The sequence below is a fragment of the Rhineura floridana genome, chromosome 14 (assembly GCF_030035675.1).
Source record: "Rhineura floridana isolate rRhiFlo1 chromosome 14, rRhiFlo1.hap2, whole genome shotgun sequence".
Classification (NCBI taxonomy): Eukaryota; Metazoa; Chordata; class Lepidosauria; order Squamata; family Rhineuridae; genus Rhineura; species Rhineura floridana.
The window spans coordinates 344,411-366,256 of NC_084493.1; the positions used below are offsets into that span (position 1 = coordinate 344,411).

Below are 21,846 nucleotides of genomic sequence, written 5' to 3' on the forward strand. Positions count from 1 at the left end.
CACCAGTCCCCTGTCTGGGCGAGGAGAGGCAGCCAGGACGGGATGTCCTTTTCTGAGATGTGAGAGCCTGGCTCTGGGATGGGCAAGAGGGACTGAGCGCCCTTCAAGCAGCCCAATTCTGTGACGTTAATGCACCTACTGAATTTAGAAGCTCACAAAGCTGAGGTTGGCCAGTGCACCTTCCTGGCAGATGTTGGAGAGATCTGCCTTCTCATCCCTTGCTTGCCTACACGTCTGTCTCCTTCAAACCTGGCTGATGTAAGGACAGGCTCCTTGCAGTTGGAGCCAACGGGACTTCCTGGCAGCGCACTTGGTGGCATCAGAAGCAGCTCACCAGAAAGAGGGGTGACGTGTCCTCAGGGTAACTACAGGGGCACCAGCAATTAGCTTAAAGGTTCTCAGAATGGAGAGCGGTCAGCCAGGCTCATGACACTCTGCTACTGACCAGCATTGGGCATGATGCTCCTTGACCTTGAGGTCCAACAGATCCTAGGTAAGGCATCACCTTCTGGAGGTAAACATGAGCCCTTGGCAAGAGAGAGCTGCCTACTTAACCTCCCCAAGCAGGAATCACTTGCAGGTAAGAGGCATAAAGAGCGAGAGCTTAGCAGAGCTTTACTGGGTTCCTTCTCTGGTCAGTCCCACAATGGAGGGTAAAATCATGTTTAAAGGCTAGAGCCAGAGAGATGACAGTCCCAGGTCTGGGCATCTGAGGCACAAAAACCAACTCAGAAGCATCTTGGACTTGGGAGTCCCAGACAGTGGAAGGCACCTGAAGGTTTCCAGGTCAGAGCATCAGCCTAGGACCCAAGAGACCAGGGTTCAACTCCCCACTTAGCTGTGAATCTCACTGGGTGACCTTGGACCAGCCACTGTCTCTCTGCCTGACCTACCTCATAGGATTGTTGTGAGGATAAAATGGGGGGGGGGGAGATCCATGTATGCCACCTCAGCTCCTTGGAGAAAAGGCTGGATATAAATGTAAGGAATAACATAAGGAATAACTATGGAAAAGCCGCAGCTCTGGGACGCTTATTTCTCTGTGAACCCTGAGGGTCTCCAGCAACCAACAGCCAGCCTCCGAAGGAAGCAGTTGAAGAGGCCTCTTGCCCTTCACGGCCAAGTGGCCTGGGATGGCCTTAGCTAGCCTTAGACGGAGGCTGGGCCTTGGCCAGTTGGGGAGAGGTGGGGCTCCCAAAGACAGGAGGTTCCTCAGCATGAGAGCAGCCAGGCTCCTCCTCTGGAACCACAAGGGCTTCCTCCAAGCAGCGCCAAGGCCAGGAGGTCTGAAGTGGCCTGTGGGAGCCACGTCCACAGCAGAATCCTCTCGACCGAAGGCAAAACCGGAGGGGCAAGGCAGCATCCGGCCCAGTACTCAGGGGCATCTGAGAGCCTTCAGAGTAAAAGAGCTGGGCAAGCCGGTCATCTGAAGTTCTCCCCGTTAGACAGCTGTGCAGTTATTTCACAAGGGTGTGAGTGTAGAGCCCCAGAGCGGGAGAGGAGGGTCTTTGCTTTCTCCCCGTCGACTTGGGAAAAACAGTCTTTTTAAAAAGATGCTTTCTGAGGTCCGTAAGAGGGTAGTGAGCCAGTGAATTTCCAGTAATGTTTTTTCAAAATCCGCCAGGGGGAGCTGCAAGCTCAGCAGAGGCAAGAGAAGGGATTGCCCAGTGAAGTGGTGGGAGAGGACAGGGGCACATGTTAAGGCTACAATGTGGGAGGGGGGGTTGGGGTGCAGCCAAGACTCCACCCTCAGACTGCAGCTGCAGGGGTGACTTGCATTGCCTAATTCAATTTTGGGCCTGCTTCTTCTTGAAGCAGCCCACAATTTGGGCCCACAAAAGGTGAGAAAACTCTGCCTTTTTGCAAAGTAGGGAATTTTACTCCAAAGAGTCCAGAAAGGTGGCAAACCCTGGCCCTCCTCATCCCTGGTTCCCTTTTGCTGAGGGAAAGAGGCAGCTGCTACTGGGAGTAGACAGGAAAACAAGCACTTGGAAGCAAAAGCAGGAAGAGTCTTAAGCAGACACAGACACACACACACCCAAGCCCAGGGGTGGCTGGTGAACAGGCCACTACAGTCAGGCTCAGGAGCACAGTGGAGCATCTGCTGCAGGAGGAGGGGAGGAGCAGCTGCAAATTGCAGCCTGAAGTCCCACTTCCATCACTCCTGCGCTGCCCCCAGCAAACAGTACATGCCAACTCCCAGCTACAGGGGCCCATCTGCCCCACAATGGGGGAAGGAAGAGGCAAGCCCAGCTCGTCCCTTCAAGGAGTCAAAAGGAGACCATGACCAAGGCCACGGAGGCTCAGGACCCCCTTGCGGGAAGCGCCTGTCTCCTGCTCTGCCACCAGATCTGCTCTGAGGGGCTGATCCAGCAAACAAGTAGCAAAAGCACTGGCCGCAGGAAGTGCCTCTTCCTGGGCATGGAGGGAGAGCACCCGCGCTGGGCAACTGGATGGCCCCAAGGAGAGGGAAGGGGTGACTCTGCATACCCTGAACACAGAACGGCCCCACAAGGAGGGGCTGACTTGGCACAGCGAGGGAGAGGCAGGATCATCACCTGTTTGGTGCTGAGCGCCCGGAGGAGCTCCCTGCCTCCCCCACCCACCCAGGCTCCATCATGATTCCCCTCTCTCTCCCCCCCCCATGCCCCCCAGCCCTTACAGGGGGTGAAGCTTGTTGACAGACTCATCCTCGTGGGTCCTCTGCAGGTCCAGCTGGATCTTCCTGATGAGGGGCAGGCAGAAACCCACAGCAATCTCCAGCTTCTCTTGCTTGTTAATGCCATATTCCTGCAAAAGGAGGCAGGGAAGGCAGTGGCAGTGGCAGTGGCTGCGGTGGTGGCAGCGGCAGAAGTAGCCACGGCAGGGGTAGCCCAAGGCCCAAAAGCTCTTCCTGATGCAACCTACACTGCCACCCAGGAGCCAGAAAAGCCAGGCCAGGCCATACCTGAGGAATAACAATGTCCGCCAGGGACTTGGAGAGCCTGAACAGTTCAGAGGTGCCCTCCAGCTTCAGGGCCGTGTTGTGTTGCACGTCGTATTTGATGCAGTCGTAGATGTCGGGGATCTTGCTGATGTCATAGCGCTGGTTCTTCAGGCGGAAGTCCAGCTCCAGCTTCCGCCAGCGCTGAAGCATCAGCTCCAGGGTCTCGCTGTGGTAAAGCTGCAAGTCTGAGAAGCAACAGCAACAGTGGGGGAGGAGGGGAGAGGGAGGGTCAGGACGCTCCAGAAGCCCGAAGAGAAGACGACCACAGAGGGCTGGGGAACGAAACACTTGTGCAAACCGCCAAGACCAGAGGAAATGGTCGCCCTGATATCCCACACACACACCTGCAGACTTGGGATCTTCCAGGTGCTTCTGGATCTGGGACGTGAGGCTCTCAATCAGGTGAAAGACCTGGTCACAGATCTCCACAGGATTCTGGATTATGCCCATGGACTTGACGAGTGAGACGCTGCCTGTTGGTGCCAGCTGAGAGCAAATCACAGCAAAAGGTGATTTAAAACATTTTGTCAGAACAGCAATTCCACCTTCCGGGGGGGGGGCCTCTGCAGGTTGCCCCTTCACTCACTCCCCCCCCCATCACCATTCCCGCAGTCTGAGTCGGCCCTGACCATAACTGCCAACTTGCGTTAAATGCCTTTGGGCTTTTGGAGGCACTTCTGAATATCTGGAAATATATTCAGAAGTGCTCTAGTCTTCAGGGTTAGGCACATGCTTTACTTTTTTTTGTCTCTTCCTTTGTCCCGGTTTTGTTAAAGAGGTTTTTTAAAAAATAAAAAGTGGTAAATGGAGGATCCCCTCTTCTTCCCTGCTTTGCCACATGGGCATTAACTTAGAAAAAAACTATCAGCAACACAAAACTCTTCCCTTGTGATCCTGGAGCCCACCTCCGCCCCCTTAAAGCTTTCCTGGGAGAAAGCAGGCTCTCCCCTGCAGCAGTAGGAACACAAACATCATTTTAATAGGGCAGAGCTGGCAGTTCTTCCACTGCAAGACCAAACCCCTCTACCAAGGAAGCCGCTGTCATCAGACTACTGTGGAAAGGCCAAGGCCAGCTCTCCCCCCACCGCCACCCCAATCATGCCAAGGAGCTCCGGTCAAACAGCTGCTATAGAAGCCCACCGCTGTAGTCAGTAGAGCAGCGAGCAGCCCTGCCTCTCTCTCCTCTCCCCATGGAGAAATGTCCTCCCCCTCTGCTTGGCAGAGATGGAGAGCAGTTCTTTCCTTGGCACAAGAGCAGGAGCCCTGAGCCACACCAAGGTGGCCACCTATCACCTTCTCGTAGTCCTCTTCACTGAAGGGGGCATCCTTCTGCATAATCTCCCGAAGGCGAGCCTTCACCCTGTGCTGGCAGCTGTTGAGGGAGTCGCTGTCGCTGTCCAGAAGGCCGTTCATGTTGGCACTCTTCACCATCTGCACCAGGATGGGCGTCAGCTCTCCCTCCAGAGCAAGAAGGCCCTGCAGGGGGTACAGGCGTTAGCTGCTGCTCTGGGTATGGGGGGAGAGTCCAGAATGGAAAGGATGTCCCCCCGATCGCACGAATCACTGTAGCCCTAACCCTAAGCACAGTCTAAGCCTGGCCCCAGGGCAAGAGGCGCAGCCATCTGGCGGAGGAACTGGATGTAGCCATGCCCCGCTGTTTCCCCCTGTGATGATCCTGTATTAGTGTAAATAGGGTAAGTGCTGTTTGTTTAGAAGATACATGGTAAGTAGAATGAAAGAGGAAGGGGGAGTGAATGGGCAGTAGAATGCTGGATGATTGGCTGAATGTTTTAAAATGGCTGAGGGTATAAATGGAAGGATGTCAGGTAAATCTGGGTGGATAGGTGGTGAACATTGGAGTGGATGTTGATAGGTTGTTTTGGTGGGTTTGAGAGAGTTGTTTGTCAGGAGAGCGTGGAGAAGGAGGGGGGTAGAGTTCGGATTAGTATTAGATAAAACCATATGCTTATGTGCCTTATGAAGAAATCTTGTTATCTTTGTTATCTGTGTTATTTAATAAATACTTAATTTGGTTTACCAAAGGCCTGATCCTTGGCTGGGGTTTCACAGACCAGAAGGGAGGGTGAGGTAAATAACCAAGGCTGAAGGGAAACTATAACAAATGGTGGCAGCGGGGAAGGGAAGAATAACACCACAAGTATTCAGAGCAAACCAGAATTATAAGCAGTCTGAGTAAATCAAAGGGATTGGGACAGCTTAAGCACGCAGTCACAGAGGTAACCTAATTGAGGGAGACTCAGGCAGAGTCTCTGGGACTACTGGTTATAGGACGTGACTGGTGGTGCTGCCTAGCAGGGGGATCTGTTGAGATCTGTGCTAGAGCGGGGAGAGAAACCATAAGAGAGGACAGTCCGGACTGGTGGAGTCCCTGGTGGTGCCTAGTGACAGGCAGTAACCACGAGCAGGTAGGAACCTGACAGGGAGAGCCAGGGAAGGACGCCTCACACCCTCCACCCCTGGCAAGAAGCTGCCTCCCCTCACCACCACCACCCCTGCACTGGGAAGGCACGAAGGAAAAGGCACACCTTTGCAAATGCTGCCGCTGTCATCTGGACTCTGCCCTCGTCAGAGGCATAAATCTTGAGGTCGTGGCGGAAAGTGCTGTGCAGGCGAAGCAGCCCACATCCGGGGAAGCCGGCATAGTCCCCTGGGGGAGGAGATCAGCTGGATGACAACCAGGGCTCCCACTGCTGCTTCTGCCTGGGGCCTGCAGGGAAGGAGGGCGCCAAGGCGGCTCCATCCCACACAGACGTGCTTCCAGGACGCTTGAGGCAGAGGGCAGGCAGGACGCTGGAGAACCCAATCCTGGCTCTCCTCAAGACCACCATTCCTGGTCAGAAATGCTGCAATGCCACGAGACAACTGGGGACCTGATCCAAGGGCTCTCCCATGAAGAAGCACAGGGATGTGTTGCTAGGCTACAGTCGTCATCGTCCCTGACCATTGGCCATGCTAGCCGAGGCAGATGGGGCTGAAGTCCAGCCACATCTGGAGGGTCACAGCAAGGCTCCCCAAAACACCTCCTGCCCACTCTCAGGTGCAGGTTCGTAATGTACAGCACCGCCAGGTTCCTGTTGCATCTGTGGAGGCCAAAGTTATGCCAGCCAAGCAACGCCCTTCAGCCAGTGGAGCCTACGGCCAGGGGGCACTGCAGGTGCAAGAAGAGAGGGGTAGAATGGGTAGAGCGGGGGAAGCAGAGCTTTGGCACCAGGGCTTGTTTCTGCTCGTGACAGAATAAAAAAGGGGTAGCCATAAGTCAATGGGGTGCTCCAGATGGCTGGCACCTCCGTCACGATGGAGGACAGGACTGTGACTCCCCTGCCACCAAGGATGGCGCACCACTCAAGAGCACATAAGCACAGAGACCTCACAGCACCAAGACATGTGGCGGAGGACTTGTGCAGCTCTCATCCCCACTGCAAATGCATTATATTAAGAAATCACTTGCAGAAATGGGTGCATTAGGCAAAACTGGCACAAAATTGTGTTTATTAGGAGAAATTCGCACCAAAATGCTGGAGAATTTTCATGAGGATTTTTTTTAAAATCACACATTGCTGTAGAAATGTGGAGAACTGAATTTCAGACTGGAAAAATGACAAACTGAGCGAACCGAAATGGACAGATTTTCCATCCCAAATCCCCACCCCTTGGGAACGAGGAGCACATTGACCACTAGCAAACTTCCTGGGGAACAACACCCCCAGAAGCACCCATAAATGAGCCTTTTCAGAACCCTTGCAAGCCCAAGACACACACACAGGACCTCAGCCCTATTCCCGAGTGCACAGGGCATTCAGCTGTGGCTTTTGGGGAAAACAAGGGGATCCACCCCTGGCCAGACACTTGCCTTGCATGCAGCAAAGCTTTTGACAAAGTGCCTCATTATATTCTGATGAGCAAGCTATATAAAGGTGGGCTGGATGGAACAACTATCAGGTGGATCCACATTCTCTACAGAGTTGTACTCAAAGAGTGCTTATCAATCGTTCCTCCTCAAACTGGGGGGAGGTAAGGAGTGGGGCCCAGCACTCTTCAACACACTTATGACTTGGATGAGAAGGTGCAGGGAATGCTTATAAATTGCAGATGATATAAAACAGGGAGGGACACCCAACACCCTGGAAGACAGAAACAAGATCCCAAGTGATCCTGATAGGTTGGATCATGGGGCTGAAAACAACAATGTGCAAGATGAGCTCCTGAGGACATCCAGCCTAACCTTGTGCGCTTTTTTGTTATCCGTCTCCCCCCAGTGCAACCTCCTGCTTTGGCCAACATCTGGCCTGATGTCAAGTCCTGGAGAACTCAAGAGCTTGCCACAATTCTGTGACATTTTGGATGATAAAGCTGTTGCCCAACTGCGGATTGTGGACAATTGACACATTCGCTCTTAAAGGTAAAGCGGTTCCACAAGGACGAAGAGGGCCAAGTCCTCAATAGCCCTCAAAGACGGCAGGGCCCCAATCCAGGCTGACCTGATCCCAGGCCAGAAAAACCTGTTGACATTTGAGGGCATTTATGTACCCCATTTCTGACCAGGGCACTTCTTTCCATCACCCAGAGCCACAGGGATGGTCCTGGGGGAGTGGGGGGTGCTTGCAAATAACTCCAGCAAGTTCCTTCCCACTCTAGCAAAGCGGCTTTCATGCGCAACCCATTCTTCCCCCTCTCCCATCACCCGACCCCAGTGGCAACACTGCCCCACCCCGCCCCGCCCAGGTCTCACCTTGGCCCCCTGGGTACATGCAGCGAAAGGCTCGCCCCAGTTCCTCTGCTTGGACCCTTCCGGTGGGAGTCAGCTCACCCCCCCACTTCAGCACCAGCAGCAGAGATGGCGAAGCTTCCTTGTGGGCATCTGAAGGCAGCAGAGAGGCAGAGGGTCATCCCAGGAGGTGTCTTCTTGGGGAGTGGGGTGGGGTGAGATGCCCAATTCGGCCTTCCCACCTCCAAACCAGGCCCGACAATGACTAAACTGAATGGAAAGGAGCTGTCCGTGCCCCAGTTATAGGTGCTAGGATATGGGCTGGGGGGGGGGTGCGTCTGACCCTCCATGTATGACTTCTGGCCAAATATTCACTATTTAATGAGCAGCTTTCTTGAGTGCTCAAAAGTGCTTCACATGTGTTATCTCAGTGGGGAGGTCAGTTTCAACCCCACGTAAAAAGGGAGGGAGAGAGCATTGCTGCTGCCCCCCGCCAAATCTTATGCTGGACCCCAGAATTTCTGCCCTCCCCCCTTTTTTTTAAAAAAAAATGCTTATAGGGCTGCTGGTCATGCTGAACGTCACAGTGCTGGTGAGACCCCACCCTCTTAATATGCATCTATACATATAAACTGAAGCAGAATCTGGAGAAGACGGAGCGGTTGTGCGTTCAGAGTTTGTTGAGTCCGGGAGGTGGGGAGACTGCCTGTTCTGGACATGGGTTCAGTCCCCTGGAAGGAGCAGGTCTATAGCTTAGGGTGCTCCTGGATCAAACCCTGTCACTAGAAGCTCAGGCAGCCTGTTTGGCTAGGACTGTCTATTTCCAGCTCTGGCGGGGTTGTCAGCTATGGCCTCACTTGGACAGAGATGGCCACTGCAGTCCTTGCCCTGGCAACCTCCTGACTGGACTACTGCAAAAAGTTCCATGTGGGGCTGCCATTGAACACAACTTGGAAACTTCAACTGGTCCAAAGTGCAGCAGCCAGATTACTGCCCAGGGACTCTGTTTAGAACTTGCATAGCCCCTGTCTTAAAACATCTTAACTGTTTTAACATCTGTCTTAAAACATTAAAAGCCCCTGTCTGTTATCTTTTCGGAGCCTATTGAAGACCTTCCTCTTTTAACAAGCTTTCAACAAACAAAGTTGAAACCTTATCCCAGTCTGTGTTGGAATTGCTTTTTAATATGTTTTTAAACTTTTTTAAAAAACAGTATGTTTTTAACCTTTTTTAAAAAAAAAGATGTCTTGGAAGGTTTTTTTTTTAAAAAATGTTTTTAAAGATGTTTTGTTTTAACGTACTTTAAAGTCTGTTTTTATGATGTTTTAACGTGTTTTTAGTACTTTTGTTTGCTGCCCCGGGCTCCTGCTGGGAGGAAGGGCGGGATATAAATTAAATAATAAATAAATAAAACACTTGCGCTGGTTGTCAGTTCGTTCCCAGGCTTAAATCAAGGTGCTCACACCAGTGGTTAAAGCCCTGAACGACTTAGGCCCTAACTACGGACAGCTTCCTTCCCCACAGACTCTCTCAGGTGTTGGGGGGGCAGAGAGGGCTCTCCCTGTAGTTCTGCTGCCCTCGGAAGAGCACGGAACGAGGGCCTGGGAGACAGCCTCTCTCCCGGCTAAGCTAGAGATGGGTGGGGCGAGGAGGGGTGGGCCCAAGAGGCAGCGCACCCGTCCCATGAAGCTGGCAGAGCATCTCTCCCACCACCACCACTACCACGTGTCACAGGCTAACTGCTCCCAGCCTGATGTTGCCAGGCCCCGCCCTGGAGCAACCACAGCCCTCGTTGGAGCCAGATACCTGCCTTCCTCTTCGCTGGGTGCTTTAAGGTGCCCGTGGGGCAGGTAGGTCAGCTGCACTTTGCGGTTGATGCCAGAGAAGTGCCCATACCTGCCGAGAGACAAGAGCAGCAGCAACACGTGTACGCTTGGGAGGGTCTCCCTTGACAGCCGCTCCCCAAAGTGGCTGGAGGCAGCTCAGCCAGCTCCTTCCACACCCACTCAGGTCACATACTCCTCAGGGAGATTCTGAGAGGGGGAGGTGACCCCAGGTGCGTCCCGAGAGGCTGAGGGTGCCAGGGCACAAGGAGAGCCCCCCTGGTGGCCTGCACTGCTGGATGCCTAGTGGTCAAAGGAAATGAGCCTGGGGGAGAGTGGCCAGGGTGGGCAGCGGGCTTTTAGCAGGTAATGCTGGCCCAGCTAGGATGCCATGGGCCTTGCTCTTGCAGAGGGCCCATCAAGCCTCCTCCTCCTCCTCCTCCTCCCAACCACCCTGCCCTATCCTCACATCTCCAGCACAGTCTTGAGCTGGTCCAGTTTGGATTTCCACTCCTCAGCCTCAGCGTCACTATGAGCTCCTTCCTCCAGCACCAGCTGGCGGGCAATGTCCAGCACCTCCTGTTGAGGGACAAGGGTTGCAGAGTCGGCTGAGATATGGCAACACCTGGCCGTTGGGCCTCCCCACCACCCTTGGCCCTCTTCCCGTTGATGGCCCCACTCCTGGGGCATCGGCCAGGTCTCCTCACCAGCAAGGGCCGTTTCCCCTGCCCCGCACTGACCCACACAGAAGCCTCAAAAGGCCCTTTGTGCAAGCAGCTCCCCTGGACACCCCCCCAAGCACAGAGCCTCCAGACAGCCAAGCCCCGACCAACACGAGCCAGGAGGGCAAAGGCTGAATGTCCCTCACCTGAAGCTGCTCTGGCTTCTTCAGTTTCAGCTTCCCAGCCTTGTAGCCCTCGTACTTCTCAAATAATGCAAAGAACCTGCAGCAACAGCAGAGAGCCGTGAGGCTGAGGCAAGGTAAGAGCACTGCCTTCTGGAAGCTGAGGAGAGGCTGAGGCCACGTGGCCAGCACCCCCGCGGCCCGCAACAGGGCAGCCAAAAGGACCAGGGAAACATTTTAAATTGTGTAACTGGACCGAGTCCAGAATAAGGTGGGCCATATGAACTATTCAGTGAATCTGAAGGGGTTTGAGAGTTTAAGGGAAAGCAACTAAAGACACTCCCCAAAAAGGGCACATGCCCCCCTCCAGAGCGCTGTCCCAGGCTGGCTGTTACCTGGAGTGCTTCACTTCCATCTTCATCTTCTGTTTGGGAGTGCGATCACCGTGCCGTATAACTGCAATCACACAGCGCAACTCCATCCTATGGAAAAAAGCACCCATCTCAGAAGATGCCTGGGGCACCCCCCACATTCCACCCACATCAGCCTGCCTCCTCTCAAAATATCCATGCTTAGAATCATCCAAGTCATTAATAAAAATGTTGAAGAGGACTGGGCCCAGGACCAAGCCCTGTGGTACCCCGCTAGTTACCGCCCCCCAGATTGAGAAGGAACCACTGATAAACACTCTTTGAGTACAATTCTGTAACCAGCTACGGATCCACCTGATAATTGTTCCATCCATTTAGCTATCTTGCTAATCAGAATATCATGGGGCACTTTGTCAAAAGCTTTGCTGAAGTCAAGATATATTATGTCAACAGCATTCCCAGAGTCTACTAGGGAGGTTACCCAGTCAAAAAATGAGAGAAGATTAGTCTGTCAAGATTTGTTTTTGACAAATCCACATTGGCTTCTAGTAATCACTGCATTGTTTTCAAAGTGCTTTATAATCTGCTTCAGAATTTTCCCAGGGATTGATGTCAGGCTGACAGGTCTGTAGTTCCCAGGTTCCTTCTTTTTGCCCTTTTTAAATATAGGGACAACATTAGCCCCCCTCCACTCATCTAGCACCTCATCTATCCTCCACAATTTTGCAAAAATAATAGACAGCAGTTCCAAGAGTTCTTCAGCCAGTTCCTTCAATACTCTAAGACAGCCTTTCCCAACCTTTGGGTCCCTAGATGTTGCTGGACTACAATTCCCAACATTCCTGATCATTGGCTGTGCTGGCTGGGGCTGATGGGAGTTGTAGTGCAACAACATCTGGGGACCCAAAGGTTGGGAAACGCTGCTCTAAGGTGTAGTTCATCAGGCCCTGCAGATTTAAATGTGTTCAAAGTGATTAGGCATTTCCTGACCATTTGTCTAGCAATCTCAAGCTGCACTCCTGCCCTTTCAACGTCACATTTGCCAGGAGGGTCATAGATCCTCTTTTGGGAGAAGACTGAGCCAAAGTAGGAATTGAGCACTTCTGCCTTTCCTTTGTCATTTGTTATCATTTTGCCATCCTCACTGAGTAGCTGTATCACCATTTCCTTTCTCTGTGTTTTACGATGGATGTACCTGAAGAAAGCTTTTTTGTTGCTTTTGGCATCTCTCAGCTTTACCCTTCCTGATGTCATCCTTGCAATTCCATGCTACTTGTCTGTACTCTTCCTTTGTGGCCTGGCCTTCCTTCCACTTCCTATATGTGTCCTTTTTTGTTTTCAGGTCATTTCTAAGCTTTCTGTGAAGCCACATCAGCTTCTTCTGCTGTCTTCCCCCTTTTTTCCATGTCGGGATTGTTTGCCATTGTGACTTTAGAATTTCCTTTTTTAGAAACTCCCACCCATCTTGGACTCCTTTTCTCATTAGGGTCCCTTGCCCAACCTTACTTACCATTGTTCTGAGTTTATTAAAATCAGCTTTCCTGAAGTCCAGGGTGCGCGTATGGCTACTCTTAGCTTTTGCTGCCTTTAAAATCAAGAACTCTAGTATAGCATGGCCACTTTCCCCCAGAGTTCCTGTAACTGCCACTTCATCCACTAAGGCATCTCTGCTGGTTAGAATCAAGTCAAGGATAGCTGATCCTCTAGTTGCTTCCTCCACTTTCTGTAGGAGAAAGTAATCTCCAAGTCAGGAATTTCTTGGAGGGACCAGGTTTGGCAGAATTTGTCTCCCAACAGATATCAGGGTAACTGAAGTCCCCCATTACTACTACACCATGCATCCTCGAAACATTGGCAATTTGCTTTGCAGAAGATTCATCCTTGTCTTCTCCTTGATTGGGTGGTTGGTAGTAGACTCCAATCACCATGTTCCTTGCCACATTTATTTTAATCCAGATACTCTCAGTGGAGCTACCAAGCTCATCCTCCTGTATTTCTGTACAGGGATATTCCTTCTGTTCCTTTTGAACAAGTTATATCTTTCAGTTGCTGTTTTCCAGTAATGGGAGCCATCCCACCAAGTTTCAGTTATACCTATCAAGTCGTATTTACTCTCCTGTATTAAGAGTTCAAGTTCATCTTGTTTGTTTCCCATACTCTGGGCATTGGTATACAGACATCGAAGACCATGCGATTCATGGCCTGCCTGCCTTCCTTCATTTTTATGAAGACTATTACTGGGCCCCATTAGAGTTGTTCCCTCAGTTCCTCTTACCATGTACAAGCCTTTGTTCGTCATTACTACCAAGTTTACATCTCCCTCCCCTTTAGGATTCAGTTTCAACCTTTCCTGATGAATTTCTCCATGCTGTGGCCAAACACATTCTTCCTAGTCCTTGGGAGCAGCAACGCACTTGCTAGCAGTCCGTCATCCAGGAAGTGTAGCCCGTGGTCCCAGAATCAAATCTCTCACGTCAGCATCACCTTCGTAGCCAGTCATTCATTTTCTTTCCCTTTCCACTCCACTTCTAAGTACCGGATGGACGGACGAGAAAACTATCTGGGCCCCAAAGTCCTTGAGTTTCCTTCCCAGAGCTACAAAGTCTGATGTGATTTCTTCGTAGCTCTACTTGGCAGTATCATGTGTTCTCACATGGATGAGAAGAAAGGGACATCTGTCATTGGGCTTTATGAGCAATGGCAACCCTTCCGTCACATCTCTAATCTGTCATCCAGGGAGACAGCATACCTGGTGAGGCCATGGATCTTCTCTGCATATTTGGGTTTCAATCCCACGCAGTAGGGAGTCTCCCACCACTGCTACTCTTCTCTTCTTGTTGTTGTGGGAAGTGGTTTCATTGCCTCTGCTTGACTGAACTTCAGCCTCTCACTTGCTGTCGTGTAATATTTCCCCTGCAGACTGTCCTCCAGTCTCATCCTCAAGTGTCTGGAAGCCGTTCCGCAGTTTCCACCAGTGAAGGGAGCCTTCTCATTTTTCTGTTCCTGTCACCCTTTTCCACTGAGTTTCCTCCACTTTGTTGTTGCTCTCCACAACAGTCTCCTCTTCTGCATCAACATGCGGTCGTTCTTCCACCTCCGGTACTTCTCTTTGCTATTGTTGTTCCAGCGTTTTATCTAAGAACTCTTCGTCTTCTCTTATACTCTTCAGTTTGGTCACCCACCATTCTAGGCTCCTCACTTTTTTTCCCAAGAGCGCCACAGCTTGCACTTCTTGCACGTGTACACCATGTTGTTCTCAGGCACAAAAACAAACACTGCACACACCTTGCAGGTCACCACCACTGGAGCGTCCTTCCCATCCATAGTCTCTACTGGCTTTTGTTTCTATCTTTCCACTTGTATTGCAATGGCCTGTGCTTTATCCTGTCCTCCTTGAAGGTTAACAGGAGAGTCCCACTGGTATGTGCTGCACGCTACAAGATTTTTCTTCATCAGGGACCTCCCCCGTCATTAGTTCTTCCTGTTTGCTCGCTCTCTGAGAGCTGGCTCACTTGCATGCCCCCTAGACCAGCTGCGGCAGCTCCCACTGCTTTGCTCACCTCAAGAGTCAGGAAACAGAATGAGACTCCCAGCACACACGGATGTCACTAGTTGCATGCAGCAGCTATCAGGACACACTCCTCCAATGAACAGCTGAGCACACAGTGAGCACAAGGTGAGCACACAGTAACTCAGCACAGAAAGCCTCCTGGGGTTACTCTAGGTCACTCACCTCTTTGCCTTTGCCTCTTCCTCACTACACCTCCGCTGCCAAACTCCTGTTAACTCCCCTTGGTCAAGATGGCGTACATGGTTCTTCCCCTCTTCATTTTATACTCACAACAACCCAAAGTTAGGATGAGAGATGGTGACTGGCCCAAGGTCACCCAGTGAGCTCCATGACTGAGTGGAGATTTGGACCCAGGTCTCCCAGGTCCTAGTCTGACACTCTAACCACTATGCCACAGTGGCTCCACTACATGAAGCCTCCAGGATGTGAACTTTAATCAGCAATGCCACCCCCCACCCCTGAGCATCATTTCAGGTTCAAGAGCACTGCTCAGGGCGGAGACCTATCACTTCAAGGGATTACAGCACAGTCCCTGAACCACCCCAGGATGAAGAGAAGCCAGGACTGTGTACGAGAAGACACCAGCAGCGTCACAGTCCTCTTGCACCTGCACCATCTAATGAAAGCCTTCCACGTCTTCTCCACCAGAAGCCCCCCAGCCAGCCCTCCCCCTCTGCAGTAATGCCAGGACTCTTGCATCCAACCCGTCTTCCTCTTGGGACTGAGAGGTCAGGGCTCCAACCTCAACAGGCAAACCCTAAAGATGCCCAGTGCCCAATGGCACATGGCCTGGTGACACTCACATTGTCCCCGATGTTGTGGGTACAATAGGGATGTCCTCTGCTTCTGTGGGGATGGACCAGGGGATCTGGAACTGGGGAGCCAGCTCACGCATGATGATGTTCCTGGCACAGAAAGAGGACCACATCTTGTCAGAAACCCATCACCTTCCCTCCGCACCTCTGTGGCTGGCTTGACCTAGGAAGAGGCCAGCCTGAGTCAGATGCCCCCCTCTGCCCCACCCCACCCACAGGAGGGAGGGCAAAGCATCCATCTGGTGAGGGCGGCCTCATCCTGGACGCTATGAGTGACAAAACGTCAACACACCCCAGGATCTTGGCGCAATCGTCATAATATTTCATGGAATTCTTCACAAAACTGAAGCCGTTGACGTCACAGACAAAGGAGTGGCCGTTGGCCCGCAGGAGGTCAAAGCCGCATACCGTCTGCTGCAGGGGGCAAGATGGCACAAACGCTCGACGGGTGCCAAGAACAGAACCAAGTACAGCGGCGGCAGCAGCAGCAGCACCCCTCCCTGGCTCTTGTCGCTGCACAGGTCCGGAGCAGCGCAAAGGCCCATCGGCAGACCTCCCAGGGGGGCTTCAGAAGCTCCCAGTGTCAGTAGCACTGGAACCCCCTGGGGCTCATGGGGAGCAGAGGCAGCAGGCGCAGGCTGGCCGCCTGGGCACAGAGTGTGGAGGCAACACAGAGGCCCCCTTACTCCACTAGGGCTTCGTTCAAAGCTCTGCCCCGGAGGCCCAGGCTCCAGGCCCTGGCAGGAGAAGCAGCTACACTCAGAGCAGGTGCCCTGGGAGGCCGGGGGAGAGACCAGCACTGACCTTGAAAGCCACGCAGACTTTCCTGGCCACCAGCTTCTCTATGGCCGTTAGCATAACTGGGTAGCGGATCTCTTTGCCTTCGCTGTCACGTTCAACTTTTCCGTCCAGAGCAGGAGACTTCCGGGCCTCCGCGTGTGCGTAGTCTGGGCCGACTGTGTACACCTGGGCCACAGAAGCCAAAACTTGATCCCCTCATCCCACCCAGCCTTCAAGAGCAGGCAGCACCTCTGCCCCCCCCTGCAAAGGCCTTCCCTCACCCTTCCACACCCATTCCTGACCTTGACATCTGTGCCGTCTGTCGGCATGAACTCCTCGTAAATGTATGATCCGGTTTTCCGTACGCTGCTCTCTGGGGAATAGACGCTGCTCCGGCTTCCAATCTGAAAGAGGCGGAAAAATCATCAGTGGGGTGAGGACAGGGCTGAGATGTTGGCTGGCCGGCAGGCTGCTCTGGCCTCCCATGGGACTGCCCTCCCAGCCCAGGGACAACTGCTAGCACTCCAAGGCAACAGCTAGATCCCACAGTGGCTCCCTAAGTGGGCACACACTCTTGCCATGGATGGTACAAGACAAGAGTATCCTGCCCGAAACTTTGCAAGGCTGTACTATTTATTTCCTGTCCCAGGTGTGTTAGATGGGGAACAGCCATTGAAAACTGGACACATTTTAAAAAATGAAATAAAATATTATAATCAGTATTTTATTCTTCTGTAAACAACAATTTTTTAAATCCTCCCACCTCCTGTGTAACCTCACTCTTTAAAACACAGCCCAAACAAGAAAATCCTGCATTGCTTCTGGAGTTCAAGCACAGACTGTGAAGTTTCGAGGTTTCCCCTTCCGCCCCAGCCTTCCTCACCTTGCGGAAAAGGCGCTGGCTGCCCCCACCAGCTGAGGTGGGATAGTAGATATAGACATTGTGGTCTTCTGCACTGACGGGCTTCTCCACAAAGGGCTTGGGGAAAATTGCTCCGTTCACCTCCACGTGATCCTCTCCTTCCACAAGGTTGCACTCTGCAGGGAAAAGACAGTTGCATTTGGGGGGGGGATACCTTCTCCAGCCTCTCTACTTCCCTCTTGGAGACACTGACGGCTGGGCCACCTTCCGCCCTACAAGACAGCCAGGGGCAGGTGGGCTGGACTTTTCTTTATAAGAGCATTTATAAACCACCAAAGCATTAAAAAAAAATCAGGGCGGTGTACAATAAAATCATTCAAAATTATAAAATCGTAAGATGGAAAGACTAGAGCCAGTGTGGTGATACAGCAACATGGGAATAAAATGATCATAGGAAGGCAAGGCGGGGTGGCTGTCTGTCTGGGTGCAAGCCAGTGCTGGAGGAGAGAGGGGCTGCCTCGGGATTTGCCAGCCTTCATCTAGGGCAAGGATGGGAACCCTGCAGTGGCCCTCCAGACGCCCTTGGGCCCCAATTCCCATATGCCTCAGCCAGCATGGCCAGGGAGGATGAGGATGGTGACAGCTGATGGGAGCCCAACAACATCTGGAGGCCAGAGCAGACGTGGGCTCCCCATGGCTCCTGAAGAGGGATCCACTCTGTGCCATTTGCCTGACTGTCATCCACTCCCTGCTGCTTCCCTGGGCACAAATAAAAGCCTCCCCTCTGCTCCAGCTTCCTTAGCCACTCTCCAGCACCTCCAGAGGAGCCTCAGCAAGGCAGCTGGTGGTTTGGGGCAACCCCAAGAGCAAGCAGAATCCTTCAGGCATCCTTTGCCTGACAGCAGGAATCTCTGCCACAAGCCAGGGACCCTCCTGATGGCCTCATGACATTCAGTCTGTTCAGGGGCTCAAGACCCCACACATCTGGTCCAGAAGCAGCTCTGCTGACAGAGGCTGCCTGCTGGGACTGGGGGCCAGGGGGCCTTTGCCAGCCAAGGGCCTCGGATCCTCCACCCTCTCCTCACAGGGCACTCACCGTCCGGCTTGTCAGGGTCCCGGTTGAGCACAGCGTAGCGAGGCAGGTCTATTCCCTCTTCCTGCAAGATCCGGTAGACCTCCCGCCTGCAGAAGATATGCAGAAGCAGGAGTGCCAGCGGGGGCTCCCTGAGGAATGCTGTGGGTTTGGGCCCTGCTTCTGAGCGCCCTGGTCTCACAGAGCATCCTGCTCGGCCAGCCAGCCAGCCACCCTCTCTCCACAGAAACGTGGCACGGCAGGTCTCCCTCTCTGCTACAAAGAGGCAAGGAAGCCTAGCACAGACCCCCCAGGGCCAGCCAGCCAGGTGCCAGGATAGGCTACCTTGCAAGGCTGATGCACCATCTTTGCCACACTGCTGGAGAGCAACTCAGCTGCAGGATGAGAGCCAGAAACAGAAACCCTCCCACTCTCAGGGCTGAATTCTGCAGCCTGTAACCAGCCTGGGAACTGGCCTTCTCCTGGCAATTGGGGGGGGGGGGCAGGCAGGGCTGGATCCCAGCGCATGCAAGGTGAGATGGCCCATCGTAACCCACTGGCTTCAACCAGCTTCTCCACACGCCTACCTGTCCTGGATGTAATACTGCATATCAAGGTCATTAATCAGAAAAGGGCTGCGGAGCTTGGCGTACGCAACGGCCTTGTCCAGCGGAAACCCTGCAAGACAGCAAGAGTGGCCCTCAGAACAGGCTGGCCAGAGAGCAGCCAGGCAAAGGAGGAGCCGGGGTCAGGAGGCCTCTCACCTTTGGAGTGGAAGGAGATGAGGCAGTCACAGGGCGGCCAGTTCTCCACAGGTTCATTCAGGATGACGTCCTCCCCCATGATCACTACCGTGATGTACTCAAACTTGCACAGCCTCTCCAAGATCTGCGTCATGGGCTTTGATTTGGACTTTTTGGTCATGGCACAAATGCCAACCACAATCTGCCGTTCCGGAGGCTGAGGGAGACGGCAGCGTATTGGCACCATATTGGCACCATATTGGCAGCTTCTGCTTTGAGCAATGGGAACTCTCATTCAAGCAGAGCCTCTTCCCACCACCAGCCAAAAACTGCAGCCCCAAGGACTTCGTCTTGGCCAGCCAGATCGAGCAGCAGGCCTTGAATGCTGCCAACGGTTAAAGGGGCAGAGGGAGTTTCCCATGTGCTTACTCCAAGTAGGCATTAAATTGCCCCACTGCCTTCAATGGGACTCCTTCAGAGTAAGTGAGCACATTTCTACCAAGGGAGCAAACCGCTCTTCCTTTCCCTTCCCCTCCCAGAAGCTCCAAAACAGGGAAGGCCTCCCCACTGCAGAAAACTGTCCCACAATGGCTGCTGTTTTTGTGAGGCAGGGCCTCTGCCCTGGAGAGCTGTAGCCGACCCCATGCTGGTCAGGAAGCCAAACGGCTGAGCAGCGGGGAACCCCACCCCCACCCTCTGTTCACCTCAGCATCCTTCCATTTGGGGGCCCTGCCCCCATCAGAGGCAAAGGCAAACTCCACAGGTGGAGATATGGCAAGTAGCACACGGCCCCTTACCAACTCTTCCTCCTCCTCCTCATCCTCAAAGAAATCAGTCTCGTCCATCTTCATGTCTGATCCCAGGAAATCCACCTCGTCATCTCGAGAGCCAACAAAGAACTTGGGGGTTGTCCCTTCGCCCTCAAGGGTGGTCGTCCAGGACGACATTCCAGGCTGGGAGGCCAACCATCCCGCTCTGCAAGCAAGCCGGAGTCAAAAGGGAGCCCGGTGGACTGGAAGGGGGGCAGGAGGGGGGACTGGGAGCAGGGGGGCAGCAGCAGAGACATGGTGGGTGGCTGCAAGCCGTTTGCCCCAGTTGGCTCGGAGGGGAGCACCACCACCCACTCTAACACTCTGGGCTTACACTGCTGCATGTTTCAGGCTGCTGGCTAAATAGAGGCGGAGGAGGAGGAGGAGGAGGAGGCAGTGGCTGCCCCCACGGCTGCTTCCCCCGGGGAGCCTCACAGGGCACAGGCAGCTTTCCCCAAGCTGTCTCTTCACCGATCCGCACAGTCTGCAGGGAGAAGGAAGAGCTTAGGCTGGCGGCTCCCGCAGCAGAGCAGAAGAGGCGTGTGGCTCTTCGTCCACACTGCCAAGCAAGGGCCAGGGCCACAGACAGAGCCTGGCCATGCCAGCTTCCCAAGCAGACAGCCACACTGGTGTGGAGATCAAGACTACACTCACCATTTCCACAGAAAAAGAAAAAGGGCCTCAGGGCTGCTGTTCTCCTGCTGGCCAGCCCTTCCCTAAGAATTCCTAACCCTGCAATGGGCTTTTTCTTGCCAGCAACAGATTCAACACATCTTACAACAGCTTTAATAAACATAAGGCCATCTTGCCCAAAGGAGGCCAACCTCTCGTCTCTCTCCTGAACCACCCTCTTTTCTGCAGCACAGATTCCAGGCCAGAGGGAAGTCACGAGACCAGAACATGTCGGAACTGTGCTGCCAATTGGCCGCAAGACCGAAGGTCTGGTCCGAGGAATTGGAGCCCAGTGGGACTTGCTTCTGAGCAAACATGCACGGGCCTTGCCTGACGATCCTTTGGGAAGAGGCTGCCATCTGGCATCTGGCCAGGTCAGCTCTCCAACAAGGCTGAAGAGCAACGCAGACATGGCCCCACTTGGGCCCTGCAAGAAAGCTGGATTTGGTGAAGCAAAAAAAAAAAAATGGTGATGATGCTGAAGGGCACTGCTTACTCCCCAAGAAGAGCCTGGCTGCTGGATCAGGCCAGAGGGGCCCATCTAGGCCAGCATTCTCTCCCCATGGTGGCCAACCAGGTGCCCCAGCGGGTCTTGAGCGCAACGGCAGCCCTCCGCCCACTTGCAATTCCCAGCAACTGAAATCAGGAGCAGGCAGCCTCCGTCCTTGGAGGGGGAACGCAGCCATTGGGAAGAGTAATCCCTTGTGGTCTCCTCCTCCTCCATTAAATGTGTCCAATGCTCTTTTCAAGCCATCCAAGTGGGTGGCCATCAACACATCTAGTGGCCTTAATCTCCCAACGTCCAGCTCCAGAAGGGATCCACGAGTTCTACTTGTTATGCGAGAAAACAACTTTTCTCTGTCCACTTTCATCTGCGCACTGTACGGAATTGTGTGCGCTTCAGATGGTGCTGCCTTTCCGCTTAATCGTCCATCCCCTTGATCAGCTTGGCTGCCCTTTTCCAGCTCTGCAACGCGCCCTTTCTCCCAAGCACATTCGGCATTCCCTGGCCTAACCAAGGCGACATCCCCAGGGCGCAAACTCCCAGGCCCGGAGGCGCCTGCGCGCCCGGCCTGATCCCTGCAAGCAGAAATCCAGCTCCTCGAGGAGGAGGAGGAGGAGGAGGAGGAGGAGGGGCGTCACTGGTGCCGCCATCCCCACCCCAGAGCCCCTCCCCTCCGACCCGCGCAAGCAGAAATCCAGCTCCTCGAGGAGTGAGAGGGCCGCGCCCCCTCCATCCCCCACGAGCCCCTCCCCTCGCGGAGGCTGCTTCGGAAATTCTCCCCGCCCGCGCAGCCGGGACCCCGAAGGGGCGGGGCCACGTGGGAGCGCCCCCTCCCTTTCCTTTCCGTGGGGTGGGTGGGAGATGCGCGCCCCCGCCGCTCAATCGCGTGCGCCCCCATCCGCGCTCCCGCCGGCTCACCCGCCTGCCAGCTGCCTCTGGACAGCCTAACCCGGCAGCGCCCGCGAGCGGCGGCGGGCCAATCGGCGCGTGTTTACTGCGGACAGATATCCAATCGGCGCGCGGTAGGGGCGGGACGCAGCAAGGTCAAGCTGGTCGCTTCTCAGCTTCTCCGCTGCGGCAGGGCGGCCCCTGGTGGGCGAAAAGGGAAATGGCTCCCGGAGGGGGAGGGAGGGGCTCCCCCTGCAGGCCAGAGGGGCTCCAATCTCCTTGGAGTTTTTTGTCTGCCCTCCCCTGCAGATCCCTCTGAATCACGCTCACGTGCTTGTGTTGCTGGAAGAGGACGAACGTTTCAAGTAAGTACCAGAAA

General features: G+C 53.8%; 1 protein-coding gene across 12 annotated transcripts in view; it reads right to left on the reverse strand.

The window, feature by feature from the left end:
* Nucleotides 1-21,549, reverse strand: part of PPIP5K1 (diphosphoinositol pentakisphosphate kinase 1) — a 42,223-nt gene extending 20,674 nt beyond the window's left edge. For 4 of the 12 annotated variants that reach the window (XM_061594742.1, XM_061594743.1, XM_061594741.1 and 1 more), the window contains exons 1-20: nucleotides 19,737-21,295; nucleotides 19,391-19,568; nucleotides 18,615-18,810; nucleotides 18,438-18,528; nucleotides 17,875-17,960; nucleotides 16,800-16,954; nucleotides 16,219-16,320; nucleotides 15,941-16,102; nucleotides 15,429-15,550; nucleotides 15,125-15,226; nucleotides 10,775-10,861; nucleotides 10,404-10,479; nucleotides 10,005-10,114; nucleotides 9,523-9,608; nucleotides 7,737-7,865; nucleotides 5,533-5,654; nucleotides 4,280-4,462; nucleotides 3,331-3,472; nucleotides 2,948-3,171; nucleotides 2,663-2,790 (exon numbers count right to left, since the gene is read on the reverse strand). In XM_061594742.1, the coding sequence (XP_061450726.1) occupies nucleotides 2,663-2,790; nucleotides 2,948-3,171; nucleotides 3,331-3,472; nucleotides 4,280-4,462; nucleotides 5,533-5,654; nucleotides 7,737-7,865; nucleotides 9,523-9,608; nucleotides 10,005-10,114; nucleotides 10,404-10,479; nucleotides 10,775-10,861; nucleotides 15,125-15,226; nucleotides 15,429-15,550; nucleotides 15,941-16,102; nucleotides 16,219-16,320; nucleotides 16,800-16,954; nucleotides 17,875-17,960; nucleotides 18,438-18,528; nucleotides 18,615-18,810; nucleotides 19,391-19,540 (2,453 nt within the window). In that variant the 5' untranslated portion in view covers nucleotides 19,541-19,568; nucleotides 19,737-21,295. Of the gene's footprint in view, nucleotides 1-2,662; nucleotides 2,791-2,947; nucleotides 3,172-3,330; nucleotides 3,473-4,279; nucleotides 4,463-5,532; nucleotides 5,655-7,736; nucleotides 7,866-9,522; nucleotides 9,609-10,004; nucleotides 10,115-10,403; nucleotides 10,480-10,774; nucleotides 10,862-15,124; nucleotides 15,227-15,428; nucleotides 15,551-15,940; nucleotides 16,103-16,218; nucleotides 16,321-16,799; nucleotides 16,955-17,874; nucleotides 17,961-18,437; nucleotides 18,529-18,614; nucleotides 18,811-19,390; nucleotides 19,569-19,736; nucleotides 21,296-21,497 lie in introns of those variants that run through there. The other 8 variants (XR_009758911.1, XR_009758910.1, XR_009758909.1 and 5 more) reach the window with 6 other exon arrangements.
* Nucleotides 21,550-21,846: the final 297 nt, after the last annotated feature.